Source organism: Gymnoscopelus braueri (assembly GCF_963280865.1).
Source record: "Gymnoscopelus braueri genome assembly, chromosome: 18".
Classification (NCBI taxonomy): Eukaryota; Metazoa; Chordata; class Actinopteri; order Myctophiformes; family Myctophidae; genus Gymnoscopelus; species Gymnoscopelus braueri.
In genome coordinates, this window is record NC_137618.1 from 14,629,406 (window position 1) to 14,647,051 (window position 17,646).

Genomic DNA, 17,646 nt, shown 5'->3' on the forward strand with positions numbered 1-17,646 from the left:
ATTTATTTATTTATATAATCAGATTTTAATTGATTAGTTTGATTAACTCTTGCACCTCTACTCTGTTGTTCTATAAAAATCCAAACTATATTTCTTCCTAAGTTTTCTCTGTTTGTATTTTTTTGCACAGGAGGTCCAATCCCTGCTGAATAGAGGGGCTGACATCACACTGTGTAACTATAGCAACCAGACAGCTCTGCATGTGAGTCCTCCTCACCTCCAGGGAGCAGTGTTGGGGTGGATTTCCAGGCCTAATCTGCCTCCCCAGGCTCAGCTACTGCAGGCAGCCTGGCAGGGAGACCTTCACACCATACAATACTTTTTGGTGAGGCCAAATATACTTACCTAACATGTCTACAAAATAGGATATATTATGAAAGAGCTTAGAACTCTGTGAGTGTCTGTGTGTCTTCTTGGTTGATCTTGGTCAAATGTGTTAATCCCTGTTCAGTTAAGGTGTAACTCCAATTAGGGATGGGCGATATGAGTTCAAAACTATATCACGATTATTCAAAACTTTTGCCTCGATTAAGATTAATGCACAAAAATAAATGTAAATAAGACCTAGTGAAAATAGATCTACAAGCTCACAGCGCATCACGACGCGACACATTGTGACCTTATAGATTGGCTATTTTTGCTATATTTGCATGCCACCATTGTTCAATGACAGGTGTCCCATCACTCCTTCACTCTTTAGTAAACATAATTCCTTTTTAGGTCAGGATACCAATTTCATCTAATCAGGAGTGAAAATCCATACAGGATACAGGATAAAAATTGGAAGCGATGAAACAAATAAATGAGCAGACAAAATTGGAACCCGGAACACAAGCTGATAAATGATCTTTGTGGGGTTCTGTCTCCTGATTGGATAAAATGTGTGTGAGCCCATGCACATGAGAATGCATTTTGTTTAGGGAAATCGGAATATAGAGCTTTAACTTTTTAACAATGAACGTTTTGTTGTAAAAGTATCACACGTTTTATGAGCCTGGGGCAAGGCACTATTCTCTTATTTTGAAACATAAGTTTTGAAAGCAATGTAGGCCATTCATGACACTGGTATGTGCAGGTTACGGGTCTATTTGGTTACATCTGTACTCTCGTAAACACTCTGGATTTTACTGTGTATATACGTTGGCCTGGTCAACCTGGCCAACAGAAAGTCTTATCCAGCTCATTGTTTCCTCCTAGCGTTGTGTATCAGGAAATGTGATACACATCATCAGGTGCGTTTTGCACAATGGGCTGAGTCTAAATGGCAGGCTCTGTGTGTGAATGCTGTCTGTGTGTGTTTGCCTCCCGCCTGTGGCTCTCAGTGAAGAGTTGTGTTCATTTCTAATGGAGACAATTCTTTTCTTTCTTTTACTCAAGTAAAAGTACCAATACCACAATGTAGACATTTTTGTTACAAGTAAAAGTCCAGTATTAAACATTTTACTTGAGTAAAATTACAAAGGTATTGGCATCAAGACGTAGCCTACTTACTTACTCATTAATAAACGTAAAATTAGGTACTCTTTATGCAGAATGCATTTCACAATCACATTATTGGATTGTAATTAGCAATGCATTAATGTGTTCGTAATGTAATGTAATCTAAGCCAATAAATTGATGACCGGCAGCTGTTCCGGAACCCGCTGCCTACGGGTCCGTGGGTCATCAAATTATTGGCTTAGGAATGCGAGAAAAAAAAGAAAGAATCCATGAATTCAAGTCTCCATGGGGAGAAAAAAGTCATTTTGGGGGTGAACTATCCCTTTAATGTTGCAGCTGGTAAAGGTTGGACTGATTTTAATTACTTCATGTACTGCTGGCTGGCAGGCTGGGTAACTTACCCTATTATGAGAAATCATAATTTATAAGTCAAGTAAAAAGTACAATATTTGCCTCTGAGAGGTGGTGGAGTAGAAATTAACAAAACAAAATATATATTTGTCACTCACTCATACGGACGGACGGACGGACGGACAGACAGACAGACTGTCCGTTTACTAAAATGACAATCCTGGCCAACATGAACATCGCATGTCACATGTGTGTGTATGTGTGTATAAAGTTTCAAATGTGTTTGTCCTATAGGCCGAGGCAGACATGGTTGATGTGAATGTTTGTAACGGTGACGGGGTGACACCTGTGATGCTCGCTGTCAGGGACATTGACCTGTTTGAGGGCCTCGCAACGTCGTTGCCATGGGAACACAGACCTGTGGAGGTGGTCAAGGAACTGTTGGCTCTCTCAGCGTAAGATTATGCATACAGAATACATACATTGACACACATTGACATGAATGACATGAATGTGCATTATCCACTTAAGAACCCTATCATTAGTTGACTGGATTACAAGGGCTTTATACTAATAGGCCTCCTCGTGCTTTCGCTCTACACCGAATGACCTGGCAGAAAATGGCTTATAAAATGGCTGATCTACAAGCTTGTGATCTTGTAGATCTGCTACTTTCACCAAATGTTAGCCCCAGAATAGGTATACTAATGGGTTCAAATGGTTAGTCTACTGTCTGTGTAGCCAAGCATGTTAGAGCAGTCACACACACACACACACACACACACACACACACACACACACGCACACACGCACACACGCGCACACACACACACACACACACACACACACACACACACACACACACACACACACACACACACACACACACACACACACACACACTTTGTAGTCTAAAACTGTGGAATTTGTAATACATTTTATTTGATCAGCTGTGGTCTGCCACATGAGTTATCTCAGAGTTATGCTGCGTTCACAGTGGCAGATAAAGATACAGGCTACCATTCAATTTCAATGGCAGCCAGGGACATGAAGATACAAAGATAAATCCAGCATTTGTAGCTGCTACAAAGCTACAACGGCTACAAAGCTACAAAAAAGTTGAGCTGGTTTCAGCTTCAGCTACAAAGATACAAAGCTACAAATGTGCTGTGTAGCTTTGTATCGTTTTATCTTTTGTATCTGCCAGCGTGAATGCAGCATCAGACTCAGAGTTATCTCTCTGTTCCCAGTGACCTGCTGTGTATGCAAGACCACAGGGGGTGTTCACCTCTCCACTATGCCCTTAACATCAACAGTTCCCTGAAGGAAGAGATCATTCAAATGATGATTGGGGCCCTCAAGCACACAGGTAGGAAACACACACACACACACACACACACACACACACACACACACACACACACACACACACACACACACACACACACACACACACACACACACACACACACACACACACACACACACACACACACACACACACACACACACTCACGCGCGCGCACACGCACACGCACACGCACACACACACACACACACACACACACACACACACACACACACACACACACACACACGTGCGCACGCACGCACGCACACACACACACACACACACACACACACACACACACACACAGCCGGATATGAGTCAGGCAAGCACTTGTACAATACTACATTTTTAAAACTCTTACATGAGCAAAGAGATACATAATATTCAGTAGAGCGGAGGAATGATACAATATATTGTTGAGAATAAAAGTAACTCCCAAAGTAAATAAAACACTAATATCTTGTGTAATACGACAGAAGCCATTGTGAACTGCCTCCTATAGGCTGATTTTAATACCACTGTGTTACTTTTTTAACCATTGGCTAACTATTTAAAAAAGAGTGCACAATTTGACACATTGTCAAATATTTGCATTATCCTATCTTTCTTCTTTCTTATATTAAAATATAAAAAAATTGGCCGGCCGGCGGACCACTCGACGCGCACACAGCAAGGACTCGAGGGAGTGCGGCGCCCGACATCGAGTAGTTCGGATATCCAGTTGTCCAGAACCACTGATATGATTCAACCAATATGCCCATATGTGGACATTCCCATATATGGGCGTTTACTGATGCCATCAGGGATCTCCATATATGGGCATAAAAGGGACAAGGACTGACAGAAACAGACATCTCCATATTCTGTATGGGCTCAAAAGGGACACAGACATACATGTCGATGTATACATGCATGTGTTCTGCACACATGCAGGCAATAAATATGTATGTCCTATTGTGCTTACACTGTAAATCAAATTGCTGAGCAAAATGGGTTGCTCTTGATGTAAAAAAGAAAAATTAACGTAAAGAATGTGGTCATAAAAAAAAGGGACACAGACGTTCCAGGTATCAATGGGTTAAAACCACTTAAGCCCTGTATACGTAGTTGACTGGGGTCCCCCAGAGGTCTATACATGGTCCCTTCTTTTTTTCTCTCTACACCAAATCTCTTTGCCGAAAATAGACGATAGACAGTATGACATCTTTACCTATAGCTGCATATTGCTGTAGGTCTACTATTTCTGCTGGATTTTCGCCCCACAATAGGGACACTACATGAACATGTGGTTAACTCAATCTCCTCACATATGTCTATAGTGTCGTTAACTTGGTTATCGATTCTTCTCCTTATGGTGTTGTTAACCGTTAGCTTGGTTACTGATTCATATTGATTGAGTTAGGCTACTCATTAAGCCATGCATAGTGAATGCAAATCACACACACACACACACACACACACACACACACACACACACACACACACACACACACACACACACACACACACACACACACACACACACACACACACACGCACACGCGCACGCGCGCACACACACACACACACACACACACACACACACACACACACACACACACACACACACACGCACACACACGCGATCACAATCTCAAGCCAGCATAGATCATTCCCAGTTCATTCATATCCATGTTTTTCATAAGAAACCTCTGCAGTCGCCATCAAAGCCTGCACTTGTAAGGCCAGAAGGGGGTGTGCATGGATGTGTGAGAAGGCCTTGTTTGTGTGACTGACCATGCCTCAATAAGAGCCTTCTAATGTCAGTGTGCTTATGTGCAAAATGTCAGTTCAGTTGGAGGTTTGTGTTACAAAAAGACAGACAGGAGAGGTAGCTTGCCATGTGACATATTTACCAAGCTGCATATAGTGGTGCTGTTAGACTTTACCCTTGTTTTCATCAGTGAACAATTTTTCTTTTTTTGCGTTTGTCTGACCATATAAACTAATAGAAAGGGAATGACAGGCAGACTGAGTGGTTTGGGGGAACACCTTATTTTCTTCCACAGTTCTTTTCCTCATTCTATCCTGGGTAAACAGCTTATTTCCACACTTCTGGTCCACGTGCGCCTAATGCTTCATTTACACAGGGTTTAACTCTTGACCTGGTATGTTCATGAGTATCAGCAGTGGAAAACCAGATAAAGTCTGTTTTTGTCCACGCTAGCAGCAGGGCTCTAAGGACGGCAATGTTGGTCGCTTTGGTCCATCCAACACTTTATTCCCAAACAAGATATCTTGAAAACTATGGGCTGGATTGCCATCATTAATAATAAATAGACCTATTTCAAGAAAAAAACGTTTTAATTTCTAGGCCCAGTAGTGATGATGATACTGCCACTGGATTACATCTAAATAGGGACCCTAGTCTTGTTTACCCATGTTTAGGGATCAACATGAAGTGTGTATATGTGCTACAAAGGTTTACGATCCAAATTTGTTTTATGTGTGCATGTGTGTGTGCGTGCGTGCGTGCGTGTGTTCGTGGATACAGCCTCAGTCCCACCCCTAGCTTTGGTAAGAGAACCGGACTCAGAGCTTGGAGACCTGGAGATGGAGTTGGATCTGGACAGCTTTCATCCCACTCAGTTGTCAGCTGACGACCCCAGCCCAAATCATCACCACTTTCTGCTACTCAACCACACTAAGGTAAAGGGGTCATATACACACACACACACACACACACACACACACACACACACACACACACACACACACACACACACACACACACACACACACACACACACACACACACACACACACAAGCAGGGCAGCTGGCTAACTGACTTAATGGCCCTACTGCCTCTGATTGAATACGAAGGAAAGGGCAGATGGTCTATAGAGGCAAGTTGTATCTCAAAGAGCTCACACAAGGACATGAGATACACAAACATACATAGTAAACGCTGGTCCATATGGTTCATTTGTACACTATCAGAGTTACTACTGTGTATGGTGTGTTAACATACATATGCATGCAAATAGGGATGCTTCCATCTTGCACTGCAGAAATGTCCATGGCGATACACTTATACCTAATAAATATAACAGGTATATTGAGGCAGTATTTTGTTCATGTGTACCATTCAGGACGTACTGGAGTCTTCAGAGAGTGTCCCTCAATTGGAACATCGTAGAGTCACCAGCCAAGGTAAAATTCCTAGAATGCTTTTGCTGGACGGTGGAGGGGAGTGGTGTAGGGTGTTCTTAACCATTTTCTCCCAAATCCGGTGACCGGACCGAATTAATCAGCACTCTGCAGATGGGAAAGGGACTAAATGATAAATGGTGCATTTATATAAAGCGCCTTTATCCAAGGCGCTTTACATTCACCCAGTCACACACTGATGGAGGAGGAAACCATGCAAGGCACCATGCTGCTCATCTGGAGCAATTAGGGGTTAAGTGTCTTTTACTCAAGGACACTTTGACATTATCCAGACCCCGGGAAATTTTCTATACTTTTACTTCTACTCCACTACAGCTCAGAGGCAAATATTATACGTATACTCCACTGCAATTATTTGGAAACTCTAGTTACTTTGAGGATTTTGATTATTATTACAAAACATACCTTAATCATTTCAGCGCTATATACATTTTGGCCATTTGAAAATAGCCGATCTACAAGCTCACAATGTGTCGCATCTATTTTCAAATGATTCTTATACATTTTATACATTTGAAAAGTTGTGAAATGGGACATTCTGCATAATGAGTACTTATTACTTTTGGCACTTCAAGTACATTTTGATACCAATACCTTTACTCAAGTAAAAAAATGATTTCCAGACTTTAACTTGTAACAGAGTATTTCTACATTGCAGTATTGATACTTTTACTTAAGTAAGAAATGTGAGTACTTTTTCCACCACTGCTCCTGAGCCACTGCTGCCCTAAGAGAGGGTGAGGAGAAAGTGGGAGGCGACATAGGGAGGGGAAAGCAAAGGGTGGCAGGCAAGGGGGAGGGCCGTCTCTCTCTCACACACACACACACACACACACACACACACACAATGCAACCTCTCAGCTGAGCAACCTGCCCGCCTGACTTGTGTCACAAACAGGACAAGAGCACTAGCTGAGAAGCAAGAGAGAGAGAGAGAGATGGGAGTTAAAAGTGGAGTTTAGAAGAAGGGTCACATTCCTAACCTCAGCATATAGAACAAAGCGGGAAGTGCTGTTTGACGATAAAAGAAGCCGAAAGATACAAACACATGCAGGAGTACAGAGAGAGAGAGAGCTCTACTAGGTGAGCCCTCCATCTGTCACCCTGTCATTTAAGCTGGGTCCCTATGTAGACTGGACAAACAGGCTCAGGAACAGGTAATGTCCATTGTTTTCATTGTAATAATATAACAGCACATGCACCGTGGCCCTGGTTTGACACTTGGCTTGCACTGTATTCTAGTTTATAGGGACATCATTTATTTGATGTAGAGCTCCTGAATGTACGTAATGTGTAATACGTGTGTGGGTATACAGTCACTGTGTGTCAGGGGTGGAAAGTGACTAAATACACTTACTCAAGATCTGTACTTAAATATGTCAGTTTTTCAATACTTTATACTTCTTCTCCACTACATCTGAGAGGCTAATATTGTACTTTACTCCACTAGCCTATATTTACTTGACAACTTTAGTTACTAGATCTAGATCATTATTACAAAACCCTATTCTATACTTCTGCTATTCGAAAATATCTACAATCTACAAGCTCAGTGTGTGTGTGTGTGTGTGTGTGTGTGTGTGTGTGTGTGTGTGTGTGTGTGTGTGTGTGTGTGTGTGTGTGTGTGTGTGTGTGTGTGTGTGTGTGTGTGTGTGTGTGTGTGTGTGTGTGTGTGTGTGTGTGTGTGTGTGTGTGTGACAGATAAGGGAATCCCCTTCGGTTTCCAAAACGCCATGGAAACGCTGAGAGACATCAGGCAAGCCTACCAGGATGTGGGGAAGGGGAGCAGGTGGGTAGCAGCCAACACACACACACACACACACACACACACACACACACACACACACACACACACACACACACACACACACACACACACACACACACACACACACACACAGCCCAATTCTTAATAATAATAATTTAAAAAAGACTTCTTTCAGAAGGTATATAAGGCTAATTGTAATTGGAAAAAACAACAGTAACCACAATACACTGAGGATGTTGACGCTGCAGGCTCATGAGCACACGTCAACAATCAACATCTGTTCATACGTATACATAACAGCCACACACACACACAGGCGTGTGGATGGTGACGACACCCAAACACCAAGGCAGTCGACACACTGTCCCTCACACTTACCCAAACAAACCAACACACTATTCAACTTGACTCATTTTACAACTCTGTGTGTGTGTGCGTATGTCTGTGTGTGTGTCACACACACTGTATGCACAGTACACACACACACACACACACACACACACACACACACACACACACACACACACACACACACACACACACACACACACACACACACACACACACACACACACACACACACACACACACACACACACACACACACACGCGCCCCAAACTAGTCAACACCTCCCTCTCACTCTTAACAACAGTAGAATTGTGTCCTATCCTGTTACACTGACAGTCCAGTTTGCCCCTGTGCCTCAAGGACAACCTGTTCCACCCAAAACACTGGAGCTGCTCTGTGAAACAGCCTATTGTCTGTGTTTTGTGGTGGTGCTCTCATCACGGAACCAAGTCTCCCAGCAGTCTCTCCTTTCATAGAATAGACCCGTAGAAAGTCAGAGAGAAAACATGTTTTAGGCCCTTATGTTCAGAACTGGGTACTATTCTACTTATTAATATTCATTATGCTATTGTTACTGAGCCTCCATTTCTTTTCTGTCGAGTGTTGACATCAGGGTTAGATTTGCTGGGGGGGGGGGGGGGGGGTATAAACTCTACTTCAAGCTCTTCTGGTCCATGTCTATAATTCAACAGTTTGCACATAAGAAATGTTCCTTTTCCTCTCTTCTCCTTTTCCATCCTATGTCTCTGCTCTTGTGTCACAACAGTAGAGGTTTATGTCCCATGTCTCTGTTCTTGTGTCACATCAGTAGAGGTTTATGTCTGCCCAGCCTGAATGACAGAGGCAGACCCTGGGGTCATCTGGACTTGGCATCCACTTACTGCTTGCAGGGTACCAGGAGCCCCTGCCTGCCTGAACCCCCCAGACACAGGTAGGCCTACTATGTGCTATACAGCTTTAGATACGGATGCACAAGTCCTATTTTAACATGTGTGGTTTACTATTATTCCATTTACAAAAGAAATGATCAAATCAATAAGTCATAAGGGCCGTGGCCGTCCACACCAAGAATGATAACTATAATGAACATCCACACTTATGAATGATCACTTTCTGTAACCATGTTGTACTGTACGTGACGACCTGTAAATTCAAGATTTTGATTGGCATTGTTCATTGTGGTGTGGACTCTGCCATCACTTCAGTTAGAACGATTTTTAAAACACTTTATTTATTGTTATAGTTCTCGGTGTGAATTACCAAAGTTTAGTGTAATAGATAGTAGTGGATGGACCGGGGCAAACAAATGGTTAAATATAAGAAGACATTTATAGAGTTGTAAAAATTCCTACAATCCTGAAAAAAAGCACAGAAAATGAATAGCCCTAATAATCTCAAATTCTCCTTGCTACCAAGAAGGAAGAACCAGGCTGTTGGATCCCCTCGGTCCTCAGGCCTCCTGTCTGTGCCTCAGTCCTGCCAGTTCAGTCAATCAGCTCCTACTGTCATGGAACCATTGCTCCAGAGCAGGGCACACACCCAGATCCGTGAGTACACATAGCTGTATAGATTATAGATCAATGCATTTCATTATTGTTGCAACATTTATTACATTTTTTTTTTTTTAAAGTGTATTTTTGTTGTTGCCTAGAACAGACCAAAGAACTTTTCAATTACAGTATAAAAAGGAAATACAATTACTTTGACTTTTAAACCTTCATCCAACAGCACCATTGTGTTTGTAAGTCATGTATTGGGCCGCAGATTATTTTAGGAATCAGGAAAACTTTCAATGCTTTGAATGAAACACTACTATGCCTGTTAGTATACTTATCATATCTATTTGCAGGACTTGGGTCTGACACAAAAAGCAATGGAAGAAAGGTGGGTCATGAGCTGAACAGCAACACTGTTAAATTCAATACTTTATGTTCATTTAAATGGATTTGACCTCGCCTGGCAAAATCCTATAGTTCCTATACATAATGTAATTTTTCTCTAATTTGCTCAGGGGTCCTTGCCCGTCTTGTGCCCCAGTATCCCTCCCCGAACCCCCAAGCTCTTGGCTCCATTGGATGGTAGGCCCAGGAACGGAGGAGCCCTGCCTGCATTCAAGCACTATGCTCCCCTGAAGCCCATAAATCAGACCTCCGTGAGTTCCATGGCCCATCTAAGGTGCCGGAGGCTATCCTGGGGCAGTCCACGTAGTGGCCCTCCCACCGCTAGGGGCGGCAGTGAGGAGAGTGGCTCCAGCAGCAGCCAGAGTTCAATTGATCTTGAAGATGAGGATGAGGAAGAGGAGAAGGACCTCCATGAACAAACTTCAGTAGACACCTACCCAAAGACAATCAAAGACAGATTGCACTTCGATGTGGAGTTGTCTGTGCGTTTGAAAGCTGTGAGTTACAGTGAGCCTAGAGAGGACCATGGGGTTAGGAAGGGAAATATGGGACCCCATGTTAAGGTTATTAATCATGCAGCACTGACTCACAACCCTGTGGGCAGTCATAATGAGGAAACTATCACGCATACAAATTATGGACAACCTATAAAATCACACTGTGAAAACAAAGACAATGTGAAACATATTGAAGAAAACAAACATATTAATTCACACTCTAAGGAAGAAAAGAACAATATGGCGTGTGCTAAAGAAGTTATGGATGAGATTTGTCACATCACTGTGTTTGACCTGAATCATGACCAGGATAATGCCATCATTTGCTCTGATAGGGATTACCGAAATTATGAACAGGTTGTGGCACAGTCAGAGGTTTGTGTTGAGAATGTAAAGGTGAACAGTAGCACCTCTGCTGTGGAGAAGAATCGACATTTGCCTCCGACTGTAAATCTCACACTATTACAACTGGATACCCAGCCAGATGATATGATGATGAAACCTACTAAACCATCGAGGAACAGAGAGAGGAGATATAGCAAGAACTACGAACTGCCAAATAATTTCCAGACCAACCAGTCTTTCAACGTACTGGCACACAAAAAACGCAGCATCCCAAATCGGACACCCAAGATCAAAGGCAATCTGAGGACCTCTACCACCACACAAGTCAGGAAAACCACTGATCTGATTATTAACGGTGAGGCCACAGCCACTAAAGTCAAATCCAAGCTGAATGCTGTTAAGGATGCACAGCAGAGCACCAACAGAGCATCTCCACGAAAGAAAGTAATTGAACTACACCATCAAAATAGCAAAAGACCAACACCCGACAAGATGTTGAGCAGCGACAATAACACTCAAAAACCAGAGAGGGAGCTGAAAAGTGCCAGGCAGCCCAAGAGAACTGTCATAGCAGGGACAGCCAGGTCTAAATCCGCTGTGGATCATGTCACCTACAAAGACATGTTTCAGGAAATACAAAGCAGGGATGAGGGACCAGCCATCTATGAGATGTTTGCAGGTCCAGTCTACGACAACCTAAGAGTCTCCAGCTCCTGTGAGAAGCGTAAGGACAGGCACGTGCAATCTGCTCCGTCTCTGAAGACACGGCAGAGTCACAGAATCAAACACAAACCTTTGAGGAAACAGCCAGAGAGCAATAAGCTGAGGCGAAGTCCAGTGGAGAAGGCAGTGATTTCAACCAAGGGCAAACTTAAACCAGTTACTTCCAGGGCAAAGCCTTGCCTCACAGCTCCACCAAGGAAGGTGACAGACAAAATGGAGGACGTCACTAGGCTGGATTGGCACACAGATGCCGAGCTCGACCTCAGTGAGGACGATGTAGAGATTTATCCTAACAGCTCTCAGGTCCAGAGTGAAGATCCCATGTTATCTGTTATAGAAGAGGTACCGTCCACATATGGATCTGAGATGCTGAAGCCAAGTGACAACCTAATAACTAGTCCAGTGCCAAAGACAGGACACACATCTCACAGAGTATCTCGTGACAATCATAGTCATCACATGCAAGGAATGTTGAAGAATTCACTAGACAACCACCACAGGAAAAGTGAGACCGAAAATCCGGACCATCCAGTTCCTGAGCCCATACCGTCTCAAAGCCCAGTGCAAAGGAAGATTAACACCTGGACCTCAGGCAGCGATGGTCGAACCATGTCACCAGTTTACCAGAAATTTCTGGATGAGGCCGGGGAGGGCCCGCTTACGGATGACCTGCTTAGATGTCTTGCAGAGGAGCTGATTTCACTGGATGAGAGGGACGTGTCTATAGTCCCATGTCCTGAGGATTATGAATCAAACGGAAAGCAACGCAGCCAAGAAGATCATGCAATAGGAAGTGAGATATTGCCGGAGGTAAATTTTGTATAATTATACTTGGTTGATCCCTGTGGGGAGATGTGTCCTCTGCATTTATCTAAGCCATTCTAACTTATCAGTGCCTGAGGACAGGTTTTTATCTCAAAGGCCAGTCACAAGTATGAATTTGGTGCGAGACCCATGTGAACGCAGGGAGAATATGCAAACTCCATACATAAAAGGTCCCAGTTGGGTTTGAACCAACCCAGGACATTCTAGTTGTGGGGCAACAGTGCTACCACAAAGTGCACAAAATGTATTAAATAATACCATTTATATTTATAGAGAGAGAGAGAGAGAGAGAGAGAGAGAGAGAGAGAGAGAGAGAGAGAGAGAGAGAGAGAGAGAGAGAGAGAGAGAGAGAGAGAGAGAGAGAGAGAGAGAGAGAGAGAGAGAGAGAGAGAGAGAGAGAGAGAGAGAGAGAGAGAGAGAGAGAGAGAGAGAGAGAGAGAGAGAGAGAGAGATTTTTTTCATCTATCTTTGTTTTTTACAACCTGACTTCTATGGGCTACCTCCACTGAGAGGGAGTTAGAGTGATTTGTTTTCCACATATGAATCCACTAAAGAGTTTCAATCCTTCTCAGTTGAGCATAATCTGTTTGGAGCCTGCTTGTAAACAGGGATATGCAGAGCACATTTGTAATCCTCTCCTCTGTCTATTGTGTTTGGCAGGACATTACAACACATGGTGGAGTGCTCAGTGGCTTGGTGTTGGACGACACCATCACCTGGACAAAGGGGGAAGTGCTTGGCAGAGGAGCTTATGGGACGGTTAGTTACTAACCATTAGTACACAAATGTCAATAGACAGAATAAAGAGATTAACTGAATCGCCATGCATAACAGAGCCTAGAGAAATATTGTCCATCATGCATCAAAGCTCTAAATCTCTTACTACAATACTGGGTTTTAATAAAAAAATGCTGTGTCAAAGTATTTTGACCAGCAGAGGACAGCACATGCACGTGCTAAAAAACACCCAGGTAAACGTGTCATGAACCCTGAATGATGTTTTCCTACGTTTTTGATTAATCGAATTATCGAGAAGTGCTTTTTATACATAGTTTAATTTTTGCATATATTAATGGATCAATGCAAACAAATTCAAATTCTAAATTGATTAGTCTGATTCACAACTTTACGGTATTTAAATTATTTTGGAAACTTTTCATCTACACTTATTTTTTACAACTGTATTAAAAATCAATCAAAACATGTATTATTTATTAGCTAAGCTTGTTTAACTGTTGCACGGTGAACTCCCTTCTCATCAGGTATACTGTGGCCTCACAAGTCAGGGCCAGCTGATAGCTGGTGAAGCAGGTGTGCCTGGATGCCTCTGACCCCGAGGCTGCAGATAGGGAGTACAGTCGTCTTCAAGAGGAAGTGGAGTTGCTGAAGAACCTCTGTCATGCCAATATCGTGGGTTTCCTGGGGACCTTGCTCCGTCAACAAGTGGTCTCTATCTTCATGGAGTACGTCCCCGGAGGATCCATCGCTAGCATCCTCCACAGGTTAGGCTGGCTATTGTTGTAATTGAATATAATTTCAATGTACTTTTTGAGTACAAATCAGTAACTGTGCTGTCATTTAAGTACAGTATATTTTTACTGTATTATATTCGACTTCTTTTAGAAAGGCAACAATTACAGAGTAGGCTAGTTGTGCTGTTATACACAGCCAGGAGGATATTCCATTTAAGTTTATATAAAGAAAAGATCGTCACCACTTTGGAGAGACCAATCCCTGAACTGGACAGGGATCGGATGGTACGGGGATCCATTGGTTCTTTGACTGTGACCATGTAACTACCTCTTAAGCCTAGTTCAGACCAAAAAATGGTTTTAAGCCCCATTTATACCTCAGAATATTTTGTACTTTTACTGGAGTAGTTGTCAACACAAGTAATCCACTTCTACTTCAGAACCATGTACTTTAAGTCAAGTAGGATATTCTAGTTCTCTTTCAACCCTGCCCTGATGGTACTCATGTTTTTCCAAGAGTGAAAATTTGCCCACCTTCACTATTAAGAACATGAACCTGTATACTGTAAATAAAGATTTTTCTTTTACTAAATGTCAAATTCAACATATTTCCAAGCTCTTAAACTGTTACTATTTTTGAGCGGCATCTAATCATTAAAACATAGAGCATTAGAACCACCACCACAGATGGAATTGAATTAGGACTTACTGAACACAAACATCCTTTGCACTTCAGATTCGGTCCTCTGCCAGAGCGCGTCTTGTCCCTTTACACCAGTCAGATCCTGGAAGGGGTGGCCTACCTCCACCTGAACAGGGTGATCCACCGTGACTTGAAGGGGAACAACATCATGCTGATGCCCACCGGCGTCGTCAAGCTCATCGACTTTGGCTGCGCCCGCCGCCTCAGCTGTGTCAATCACACTTCAAGCAACAGTGGAGATCTTCTCAAGTCTGTCCATGGCACACCTTATTGGATGGCACCAGAGGTAGATATGGGTTGAAAATATGCATTTGACCTCAGCTTCCTCAAAGCACTTTGACATCACTAGCTTGACTTGTAAAGGAGGCAACTTTGAAAATAAATACTACTAGAAAAGGTGCTCATCGGAGCACAGGTCTCCGCCAGGTCAGGTAGGTTATTGTGGGCTAGCAATGTTCGGAATTCACCAATCACGATGGAATATGAAAAATCGGACGGATCCGTTTTGATCACTTGACTATAGAGATGATGTGTACCGATTTGAATGATGTTTGGACATAATTTGTAGGAGTAATATAAAAATGAATTGTTTTGCAAAAATCTGCCTATAATAGGGCAATGTTAAAAGGGTGGCATTTGTTCCTCAACGTAGTGCGAATGTGCGTGCATAGTTTCACTGCAAACAGACGCTGCATTCATGATTTGCAGCATTTTGTTCAAAACGGGCCACTCCTGCAAACACAATCTTAGCCAATCAGGATGGAATATGAAAATTCTAACAGATCCATCTTGATTACATGACCATAGAGATCATGTGTACCGATTTGCGTGAAATTTAGTCAGCCTCCTGGTGGTGCTATAAAAGGCAGATGTGAAACATGCAGGGCAAAGGTTTTTCCTTGGCCTCTAGGGATTGTGCATACTACGTTTTACACAGATCGGCAACGCGAATCGGCCTGTTATAGCGCCAACATATATAGCGGCAGAGGTTCTGCTCTGGTATCCGGGGAGTGTGCGCGCAGTCTGTGCAGTTTCGCTGCCATCATGCCAACGGTGCCAGAACTGTTCACAGATGGAACCTAGCTCACATGTCGCAACTCCTAGATTAGATTGATTACTTTCGCTAAATCTTTGTCTACATTGACATGCCCATAATAGGGACACTAGAGCTGTGGTTAAAATATTTTGTTAATGTTAACCTCCCTACTACTTCCTAGGTGATCAACGAGACGGGCCATGGCAGGAAGTCAGACATCTGGAGTGTTGGTTGCACTGTATTTGAGATGGCAACAGGAAAACCACCACTGGCACACATGGACAAGATGGCTGCCTTATTCTACATTGGGGCTCAAAGAGGGTCAATGCCCTCCCTGCCGGATGGGTTCTCTGTCAACGCTAGACACTTTGTTCAAGTCTGCCTCACAAGGTGAGATGCCTGAAAATAGTTCGGCTATTTTCACAATATTTATCTGTGGAACCGAGTCAAACTAAATGTAAAGCCTACAATTCCAAGTGCTTGTCAGGGTGGGGGTCCCCAGTTCAAATATGTTTATTTCAGGGGGTCGTGGCCTGAAAGGTTTGGGAATCCTTGCTCTAATACTTGGCACGGTTCAGAAAGAGAAGGAAATGATAGTAATCCATTGTAGCAGCTAGTTTGTTAATAATATATTAAATTAAATAATTAATTGCCAAACTAACTAAGACTATGTTGGGAGAACAATTGAATTTTAAACTTCAATTTCGAACGTGAAGTGACCCGATGAATTTCCATATTTTTGTTCCCCTCTACAGTGACCAGAAACTACGACCATCTGCCAATCAACTGCTGATGCATCCATTCATCCCAGAAGACCCACATACAAAGCATCACTGTTCCCACCCACATGGAAAGTGTGGTTAGGGGGACGTTTCAATGTCAAGAGACATTTAGTCATATCACTCCAAATAGCTTAACCATAGCACTACACTTTTCAAGGAGCTTAGAACAAATATTTTGGTATTAACTCTTTTACATATTCTTTTTACAATCATGTAAACAAAGAGAGCACTTTTATCTATTGATCACAAAATACTGACGTGAATACTTCCAGCTGAACATGAGTTTATGTTTCATCAATTTGTGCCAATCATATGAATGCCTATTAGGATGTTTTATATTTAAATTATTAAATTTGTTAATATGTGTAATATATTAAAACTAGTTTGCTTTGAAATCATCCTCATTTCTGCATGTGTCTTTGCCTATAAGCGGTGGAACAGTTGGTCACATTTTAAAACAAGGTGGTCAGCGGATGCTACTAACGTTCACCGAATGAGAATCCGGTAAATTATCCGATGACTGAGAATAAGCAAAAGCCCAGCTGTGGCCTTCATTACACATCAATATCTAGCCGTTTGTTTTTCAAAATGTCTGAGCAAAACAGACCTATGCAGAATTGGTGATCTTGATAATGTGTTCAGATATTGGGGTTTCCGTTTGATCCCGATGGAACAGCTCCCCACAGTACGTATTTGCTGAAGTGTTCAGTAGGTACAATATAATCAGTGGTAAATAAATGTCATATATCTGTCCTTTGTAAATCAAGCATGGAATTTTAGTAACCGATTTCTCATAAGCATCACATCCAGGTTACCATGCATCTACAGTATATTTTGCCCTAGCTATTAATGTTAGAATATAACTGAAGTAACGTTAACAGTAGCCGTTTA

At 42.5% G+C, this 17,646-nt stretch overlaps 1 protein-coding gene across 1 annotated transcript; it reads left to right on the forward strand.

Moving 5' to 3' along the window:
• Nucleotides 1-7,247: 7,247 nt before the first annotated feature.
• map3k19 (mitogen-activated protein kinase kinase kinase 19) lies at nt 7,248-17,071 on the forward strand. Its single transcript, XM_080457009.1, is given in 12 exon segments — nt 7,248-7,511; nt 8,056-8,143; nt 9,280-9,402; nt 9,891-10,018; nt 10,321-10,355; nt 10,483-12,747; nt 13,423-13,521; nt 14,025-14,063; nt 14,065-14,264; nt 14,971-15,223; nt 16,155-16,363; nt 16,729-17,071. Coding segments are annotated over 11 exon segments (3,516 nt in total). The 5' UTR covers nt 7,248-7,511; nt 8,056-8,087; the 3' UTR covers nt 16,838-17,071.
• The last annotated feature ends 575 nt before the right edge of the window (nt 17,072-17,646 follow it).